Source organism: Nyctibius grandis, chromosome 5, assembly GCF_013368605.1.
Source record: "Nyctibius grandis isolate bNycGra1 chromosome 5, bNycGra1.pri, whole genome shotgun sequence".
Classification (NCBI taxonomy): domain Eukaryota; kingdom Metazoa; phylum Chordata; class Aves; order Nyctibiiformes; family Nyctibiidae; genus Nyctibius; species Nyctibius grandis.
Genome location: NC_090662.1, coordinates 64,343,336 through 64,352,969, shown reverse-complemented (window position 1 = coordinate 64,352,969; position 9,634 = coordinate 64,343,336). Strand labels below are relative to the sequence as shown.

Sequence of the window (9,634 nt, the reverse complement as noted above, 5' to 3'; positions counted from 1 at the left end):
AACCCCACGCCGGAGCAGGTGGATGCCTGAAGGAGGCTGTGACCCTGTGGGAAGCCTGTGCTGGAGCAGGTTCCTGGCAGGACCTGTGGACACGTGGAGAGAGGTGCCCATGCTGGAGCATGTTTGGACCTGTGACCCTGCAGGGAACCCACACTGGAGCAGCCTGCTCCTAAAGGACTGCACTCTGTGGAAGGGACCCACACTGGAGCAGTTTGTGAAGAACTGCAGTCGTGGGAAGGACTCCCATTGGAGAAGTTCGTGGAGGACTGTCTCCCATGGGAGGGACTCCATGCTGGAGCAGGGTAAGAGCGAGAGGAGGAAGGAGCAGCAGAGACAACATGTGATGAACTGACCGCAACCCCCATTCCCCTGTGCCGTGCGGAGGGGAGGTGGTAGAGAATTTGGGAGTGACGTTGAGCCTGGGAAGAAGGGAGGGGTGGGGGGAAGGTGTTTTAAGATTTGGTTTTATTTCTTATTAGCCTACTCTGATTTAATTGGCAATAAATTAAATTAATTTCCCCGAGTCAAGTCTGTTTTGCTTGTGAAAGTAATTGGTGAGTGATCTCTCCTTGTCCTTATCTCAACCCATGAGCCTTTTATTGTATCTATCTTCTCCCCTGTCTCGCTGAGGAGGGGGAGGGATAGAGCAGCTTTGGTGGGTACCTGGCATCCAGCCAGGGTCAACCCACCACAAAGGTAATTTGTGTACTTGATCATAGCTTCACCCTTGGGAAGGGCTAAATAGATAGGAGTCTCCAGACTGGAAGATGTTGGGGGAGTGAACTATGCCAGATCTCTGGAGTGGTGAGTGGCAATAAAGACAGAAGAGTAAGTAGTTGTTTGCTGTCTTTTTGGCTGCAAGAACAAGGAGCATCAAAGAAACGTGGTCAGTTTAAAATAACCGAACTGTTTTGTTCACAACAATGTGTAGATAAGCTGTGGAACGCCTTGCCCAGAATCTGGCATTATTAAAAGTTTTTTGGTTGCAGGAGAATTGGACAATGTGTAGCTGATGGATATTCTTTTTTCCTTCTATGATTTTTAATTAAAGGTGACTGATGGCTCCATATTGGTTCCCTTTTAGTAGCATTATGGAGAATAACTCTGTACAATTCAGCTGGTCTTGAAGTGCTAGCTGTACTGCATGTGCCTGGGTCAAATGTGCTGAGAATATGCTGAAAACATGATGTTTCTTGAACTTCTAGTATTTCTAAAATGACTGCCACTCAGCCACGTCTGGATTTTGATCTTTTGTAATCCCTGGGAGTTTTTTTAATCCCTCTGTGAATAATTTACAATAGCCCCAAGGCAAAGTTACACTAAAGAATACCTGAAAAGCACAGTGCTGAATTTTCAAATCTGTAAAATCAGAAAAATTTGCTTCTATTTTTTTTCTTTTTTTTTTTTTTTTTTTTGGTCAGTTATGCAGTAGGAACATTTTGGAGTAAACTTACAGCTGAAGCTTGTGCTGTCTGATAGAGCTTAGGTTTCCCGTAAGTGATAATAAAAAAAAAAATGGCAAAGAACCAACTCTAACAGGTGCTTGGTTTAGAAAGGTAAGAAGGAACTCTTAATCCTTTAACTCCCACTTTTAATTTATTACAGTTTTATATTGTGGAAGTAATCATGATTTCTGATTACATACTAACCACAGGTAATGGACCAGGTCATCAGACTGAAATAGTTGCTTGGTGAGCATGTAGTTAGTTAGATGGAAGGCGGTGTAGGATGTTGTAGGATTGACATATATTAAACAAACTCTCCAGGCTGACTCTCTGCTTTAGGCAGGAAACTGAATGGAAGTGGTCTGAAATGTTGGTAATCTCATGTTTAACCTGGGCCTTCATGTCCAGGGTGCGTGAAGCCCAGACCAAACTCGGCAAACTTTATTCATGCAGAATCCAGTCAGACCAGACGTATAAGTATTGTTTTCACACTCTGCTTTTAAAATGTACTTAGCAGTTACTATATATGAACTGGCAAAAACTTACTGCCACAGGAATTTGCAAAGATCACGAATATTTCTTGTTTAATCTTAAACTGAGGAAGATGAGTATTCCCCTATTTGACTGGGATTTTGGTGTCTCTATAGCACTGACACTTGCAAAGGGAAAAAAAAAAGTCAGTTTGTAGGTGATCCAGCTACACAGCATTCAACACTAAGATCGGAAAAAAGACAGTAATAATGCTAAATGCTCCACGTTGCTTTGCATGCTAAAAATCGTAAAAAATCACTTTGTACCCTAACTGCTCTGTGCCCTCCTCTGTCCTCTCCCCCTGCCCGCTCCTGGGCCTTCAGCTGCCGGCGCTGGGGGGCGGCAGGGCCGGGTATCTCGGCAGGGGTGGCCACCAGCTCGGGGATTCATGGGGGGAAGCCCCAAACGCTGAAGGGTAATGAAGTCCCGAGGAGCTAGGGCATTGGGAGGGGGTGGTCTGGAGAGTCCAGCCAGGGAGGGAGAGGCCTGACCGCCCTTAGCAGAACCTCCAGCCTTCGCCCCCTTTTCGTGCGTGTGTGTCTGCGCTCGCCCCCAGCAGCGCTCCGCGGGCGCGGAACCTTCGGACGCCGCGCCGGTGCGGCGGGAGGACGCGTTTGGCTGCTACACCGCGGGTCCATCGCCGTCAGCCTCCGCTGTGGCTTCTCTACCGGCCTGGGGATGGAGGCGCTGGCTATGGAGCTGGGGGCCCTGACTCCGGAGCAGGCGGCAGCTCCTGTGAACACGGTGGAGGTTAGCGGCGGCCTGGGGCGGGCGGCAGCGGGGACCGACCGGCCGGCCGGCCGCTGGGGAAGGGGCGACACGCGTTGGGCCCTCCCGGAGGGGGGCTGGGCTGGGGTGAGATGAGGTGAGGTGAGGTGAGGTGGAAGGAGACCACCCCGCTGCGCGCATGCGTAGAGTTCCCCCACCTGCCTGCGCAGGTGGGCGCGGGGGGGTCTGCAGCGCATGCGCGGCGCCTCTCGGGGAGGGGGTCTGTGCCCCTCAGCTTGGCCCGCCGAGGTGCGGGTCCCGTCGCCAGCGTTTGCCCGGTCTGTGCCCTGCCAACACGGGCGGAGAGGTTTTTGCCCTCAGCGGCGGTTTCCTGATTGCCTCGCGTGGGGAGAGAGAGGAGGTGAAGGCCGTGTTTAGGGTCCCTCTGGCTGGACTGGGCTTTCTGTGTAGGAAGAGCGCGTCTCGGTGGAGCCCGAGAGCCTCGTGCTGTGTTTGGCCATTAATTCATCTGCGGGCTCCTGCACCGTGCGGGACAACGTTACACTACAGCTACAGCATTGCCGTGTGCTTCTACATGCTGAGTGTCCAACTGAAATGATGAGGTGATGGTGGTCTGTGAATATTATAGGATATTCTCTTTTGGAGTTAAGTGGTGCAGCCTCGTGCTGTGCTGTCTGGCCCTCCCCACCTTTGCCCTACACCTGCATCTCTCATCCCAAAATGTGGCGTGGGCTCCCCATGCCGTGGGGGTAGAAAGTGGGGCTGATGTAAGGTGATGTTCCCTGTCATCACTGAAGAGTAGAAATGGGGATAAGTTTGTAGGAACCTTGGTATACTTACACTTGTCAGTACTTTGTTCAGATAGTTTTGCTAAATCTTTGTAGGAGCTAGGGTACTGGTAGGTTTTACATACAGATACTCATGTCTGCAAGTGCTGCTCCCAGGACTGAGATTCTTGCATGTGTTTTGTAAAGTAAAAGTTGTGGCAAGTCTTTGCTTGCTAGGAATATAATTTACAGTGTTAAGAGGGCAAAAAAAAAGAGTTAGTTGTTCTTAAATGAGGACATGGTAGTAAGGAATCTTCTAAGAAATATATATTCTCACATAAGTTGCTTTTAGAAAAGGCAATGTCCCGTTGCATCCTGAATTCATATTCCATAGCACACATGGCTTACTAATACGATCCTAGTCATACCTGTTTTATTTTTACTCATCTAATTGGCTTTGGGCAGTCTTTCTATTTCTAAATGGATCTGATTTTAAATAAAGTTACTGTTTAAAAATGGTAATAATAAAAACATACAAAAAAGCTTAAGTATCTTAGATGTTTGGTCACTCTTTGGAAATCTATTTCAAACTGTTTTTTGTTTCAGGAAAAATGGAGACTTCTTCCAGCATTTCTAAAGGTTAGTGTTATGTACACATTTCATGGCATGAATTCACTGTCTTGTTTCTAACTTTACATTCCTCTCTTCTAGCTTTTGCTGTTTCCTAGAATACCTGTCCTCACCTTCTGTATGGATTTTGCAATTACTTTTTTTTTTAGTTCCATGCAATTACAGATAAACTTGGTACATAGATTGGTTTCTTGATTGATTTACGGATTAATTTGTGGAGATAGCCTTTTAGAGGTTTGTATTTTTGTATGGTCATTCTCAATGAACAACATATATGTGTGATGTTCCCAGACTATTTTACTGGCACTGAGAGACCCTATTCATGGTCTGTATATAAGACTGTGGTGGTAGGTTGTGTTTGTCATGGGAAGCATATAACCACAGATCTGGATTCTGCAAAGGCTTGAATATATGTATATCTTCCCTCATGAATGTCAGAGCTTGACTGAAGTCAAAGATTACTAGTGTCTTAATTTCAGTGCTACTCATAATCTTGTATTAGTTGAAGGCACAGTTCTATATAAAATGCCATTGGATGTAATAACAGGACTAACAAACATTTGGAATTGAGGAAGGAGAGGCAGTAATGAAAAGATGGCAGGTAAAGTCTGTGATGTGCGTAGGTACCTTCTGGGAATTGCAGCCACCTCTGCACCCATCATCAGTCTTTGGAAATGTTACCCACTTCAGCAAGGTTCTTTTCAGCATCACTGTTAATTCCTTTCCTTCCCAGTTTCAGTACCTGCACTTCTCTTTTTGTTGCACCCTTGAGTGTTTGATCCTGGCAGGAAAACAAAGCTCAAAAGTCAGTTACGAATTGCTTATGTTTTCACTTTGGTTCAGGGCTCTGAAGATGCTTCAGGGTCCTAATGAATCATGTTTCTGTGTCTCTCCTAGCAACCACATGAACTTCCATCATGAGCTTAAGCTAGTGATATTGTCTGAATTCTTGAGACTGTGAAAAGGGAGGGCTGCTGAATGTGAGGTGCAATTTACTGTGTGCTTTATGCCAAGTATATCCATCCCACATTATTTCCAGCCAGTGAGCCCTTTACTCTAGGGCTGCTGATGGTGGTCTGGCCTTTCTGTTGCATGTTGGTTTATTTATGCAGCAGTGATACAGTTACACAAAGCTGATGTTGTGCATTACAGTTTCTATAGTGGAGTTTTCTTTCAACAAAGCTGTTGATACTGCCTCATAAAAAAATGGAAAGAAGCACCAGCCTGATTTCTAGACACTAATAAATCCATAATATTTTCTTGCCTATATCATATGATGTGCAATGTGTTTGTAAATTAGGGAAACCCTTATCTAAAGAATTTTGCTCTGGAGTCATTCCTCCTTTGTCTTAACCCTGGAGGCTTCACTGAGCAGCTGGATTTGTCATTCCAAGCATTCCTTTTCTTTCTTACAATTTCAGAATGAACTGCTGCCTATCACGCAAACTGTGTAAATGCATCCTTTTTCTGTAGGAAGTTTTAAGTCTTGTAACATGTTAGTTGTCATGGGATGTTTCAAAGCTTAAAGCCCTCTGTGAGCATGTAAGCATGTGTCTCAATATCAGCACTTTTTCCTTTTCAAGTCCGGATTTTGCACTGTAGTTAGGATAGTTACACCTTTTATTTATGCGAACGCCAATCTATTAACAAAATGAATGCTTCTCCAAGTATTCCTTCAAGCCAAAATCTTTGTTTTTTATTTTAACCCCAGATCATTTTACTTAGTATAATCCCCCTTCTTTTGATTGCTCTAAATGCCTTAAACTTAAATCCTTGAAATGTACTGTATCAACTCGTTACCTCGAGGAATGAGGTACTGTTTATTCTGTGTGATATTACCCCAGGGCATGTTCTCTGTCTTCCTGCCTACAAATCAAACTCTGATTTCTTATGAGTGTCCTACCCTCCTGTGGCTGTTTCCTTGCTTATTGAATTCTCTATTTCATACCCCACTTCTCTTCTGTCTCCCCTGTCTCATTGGCTTTCCTTCTCATTCTTCTTTATGCCAGCTATTCCTGTTAGGGGGGAGACAGCTTCTTTCTCAAGCAGCACACATGGTTAATTATCCTACAAATGATTAAAATTATTTCAAAGTAACAGCAAACTGATAGAATACTTTGACTTGTAAGGGCTCTTGTTTGTTTATATGAATTTCAAAGTCTATTGGGTGTTTACATTGTCCAGTTACTGAATTACTTTTCTGACTCAAAGAGCAATGACAGCTCTGGTGTAAATCTGGAAATGTACAGTGTAGAGCAAGACCAGTCGTCCAGGCAGTTCTCATAAGTTTGTCAACTGAAAGAATTTAGCACAGATCCAAAAACACTTATGAATGCTTATATCTTAATTTCTGCCTTGTATGATTGTTGTTATTGAAGCTAATTTTATTTGCTGCATGTGTGTATTTTCCAGGTGAAAGGACTTGTGAAGCAGCACATAGACTCATTCAACTATTTCATCAATGTAGAGGTATGCTTTCTTGGTGGGAAGAGAGTGGCTCTCAGTACTCAGAAAAGGCACATGATTCTAATTTTTTTCCCCCCCTCCAGATAAAGAAAATCATGAAGGCCAATGAAAAAGTGACAAGTGATGCTGACCCAATGTGGTACTTGAAGTAAGCGTGAAATGATTTCTATATCAGCAGTAGCATGTGTACTATCTCATGGGTTTGTTATTGGCTATAAAATGTTTATAGGCACTTCTGTAGGTATAAATCAAGAGAGTATTTTCCATGACTTATCTCTTATTTGGAGCATTGAAAGATGGGAAGATTTAAAGAATAATCATGTGAAGCAGACTTAATAGATAGCTGTTAACAATACCTTATGTCACCATTTTTCTATCATTTAGTGATCTCAGATGGCAAATGGGAGTTTCTTTTTGTCTGTTTGCAAAGGTAGCTTGGGGTTTATTGCATGTGCAGTTTAAATTTTAACTAACTAGAACACAGCTCAAATACAATGAGTTACTTTGGGAAGAACCATTGCTTGCTATTAATCAACCTACGTTCATCAAAGTAGCTTCATTTTTCAGTACATGTAGAATTCTGCTTCCTTCAGGTCGCCTGAAAAATATTTGGCTCATTGCTCATTTTGGAACTGTTGGTATTACAGGTACCTCAATATCTATGTGGGTACTCCAGATGTAGAGGAAAGCTTCAATGTGACACGACCTGTATCACCTCATGAGGTATTAATGTTTGCATCTGTCTTGTTTGTTTTGTCTTGGGAATGTCCTGGATTGTAGCTGCATATGACTCTCTTTTGAGTGCATGCGTGCTACATTAGGTGATACGGTGCATTCCGCCATCACTGTAGAAAGAAGCCTCAGATTTAAACATCATGTAATAACTGTAAATTTTTTTTATTTTATTTTTTTCTGACGTGTACGAATAGCTGTATTCAGTGTTTCATGGTAGCTTTATTTGAGTGGGTTTCCATGAAAGTAGTGAAAAGTACTTCTCTTGCTTAATCTTGTGGCTCTACTTATGACAGAGCTGAAGTCCTCACACTGCACTGTAGTGTTCTTTGATGTTTTTATTAACTTCTTTTTAATATTAGCCTAGCTACTGTCTGTACCATAGGTCACTTCGGTCTCCCTTTCCCTCTCAGTCGTCTTTGAGGATGCATCTCTCATTTTTTGCTTGTAGTTTTAAAGTCTGAGTCAGAGAGCAAACATGAAAACTTTGAGCAGAAACAGATGGAAGTTGATAAAATTACGAGAAACTGCAGAAAAGCATTAGCCTTATGGGGCGCATATTTAACTTCTTTGTACTGCTGTAAGCATGTAGGTTAACAAATGGATTGTGTACTTCTGTAATAAAGATGCACGATGGAGAACAAATGCTGCTGTGACTGAAATCAGTCTGTTGCTTTTGGCAGGGTATAAGGTAGATTCTGTACATATGAGAAAGCAGTAAACTAAGATAAGATTTGGACCTTTTAGGATTGTTTCCAGGTAGCTAAAGCCATTCAGTTCCCTTCAGACATTGCTCAGGAACAAAGTATTCCTCTCCTGCTGCTGTGCCTTGAGATTTATACAACTGCAACAGAGGTACTGACAACCTCTTTTTGGCCTCAGAACGGGAACTGAGCTTGGAACTTGCACTCATTTACCTACATACAGCCTATTATCGACCTAATAAATCAATTCACATATCAGACACTTTTTTCACTGCTGTATACACTTGATACTTGAAGTTGGGTTGTTTTTTTCTTTTAATGTTATGTGGCACACTTTAGACTCTATCATGAAAGACAATCTGTGCTTTGGTGAAATTCTGTAAAAAAGGCCGTCTAGTGGCTGCCTTTTGTGCATAGCCACGTTTCTGTCTCCAGTGACCTGCCTCAAATCTCATTTAATCTGATGGAAAGTTTTTAAGTAAGGCCAATAACTCAGCAATCAACAGTGCAGTTAGATGTAATACAGGACAGCTCATGGACCTCACAAATGTATAGCTAACATTAAATCAGTAGGTACGAACACGCACAAAACGAAGAATTTCTATATAGGAATGAAATTTCATGCAAAAAATTGTTTGTGGCTAACAACTTGTATCCAAGAATCCAGGTATTAAAACGCTTGCTTACTGTATAACTAAGTGACTGTACAAGCAGAAGAGGGCAAAATAAATGCTTCATAGAGCATATCGACCTTGAATTTAGAATAAACTACTCTTGCATCTCATATATATCCTCATTGATGCTTTATACTAGTGCATAATTTCCTTTTTTTTTTTTTCAGTGTATTATACACACATGAAGGCCACAGTTATTGTCTTAAATAGGATGCTGATCAGGTCAAACCAGGGGTGCAATTTAAAAAAAAAAATGCAAACCAAACAAAAAGATTAGATACTTATTAATTTCTCTGTTAGCAGCTTATAAAATTCCTTCCCAAAGACACCTAAAATGATCAGATTTTCATAAGGGTCTGAGTATTTTACCTATTTTCAATCAAATTTGGGAGTTTTTATATCCTTGCTTTCCTTGAAGATGAAGTCATGCCTGTCTTTGGTCTCTTAAGTGTCTAATATAAGGAGAAGTTACATCAAGGAAGGTGATAGAAAAATACAAATGCTGGAATATTACAGCATGTAATTCCTATTTTGTATCTGTGTCTTGTGTGGACAAAGCATGCACAAAGAATCCCGAAGCCTTTTTTTCCCCTAAGTAATACTAATGAAGCTGACTAACTCTCCTTCTTACGCAGTCCTTATGGGAGTTACATCAACTGTTCCATACAGATGAATTTAAAGTAATTAGAAAATGGAAATATTCTCAGTTACTTTTAAATTCAGTGAAGTTGCTGGGAGCACAATGAGACCTAGTTTCCTACAAGTCACAGCTTGAAAACTGCTGGTGCACAGCAGTATTTTATTACTAGAGAAGTGGTTTACTTTTTAACGTGGAGAGAAGGAGCATACAGTTTGCAGTGATTCTTGAGGCGTATTTTTCCAAACAGTTGCATCTTCAATGCACAGCACAATTTTAATTGCCTTTTATTAATGCATCATCAATACACTGAAAGACT

The 9,634-nt window shown here is 42.1% G+C and overlaps 1 protein-coding gene across 1 annotated transcript in view; it reads left to right on the top strand.

Moving 5' to 3' along the window:
• The first annotated feature begins 2,618 nt into the window (after positions 1–2,618).
• POLR3B (RNA polymerase III subunit B) overlaps positions 2,619–9,634 on the top strand; it is an 80,442-nt gene continuing 73,426 nt past the window's right edge. The window contains exons 1-5 of the mRNA XM_068400808.1: positions 2,619–2,726; positions 4,079–4,111; positions 6,515–6,571; positions 6,652–6,716; positions 7,216–7,291. Coding sequence (XP_068256909.1) covers positions 2,655–2,726; positions 4,079–4,111; positions 6,515–6,571; positions 6,652–6,716; positions 7,216–7,291 — 303 coding nt within the window. The 5' untranslated portion in view covers positions 2,619–2,654. The remainder of the gene's footprint in view (positions 2,727–4,078; positions 4,112–6,514; positions 6,572–6,651; positions 6,717–7,215; positions 7,292–9,634) is intronic.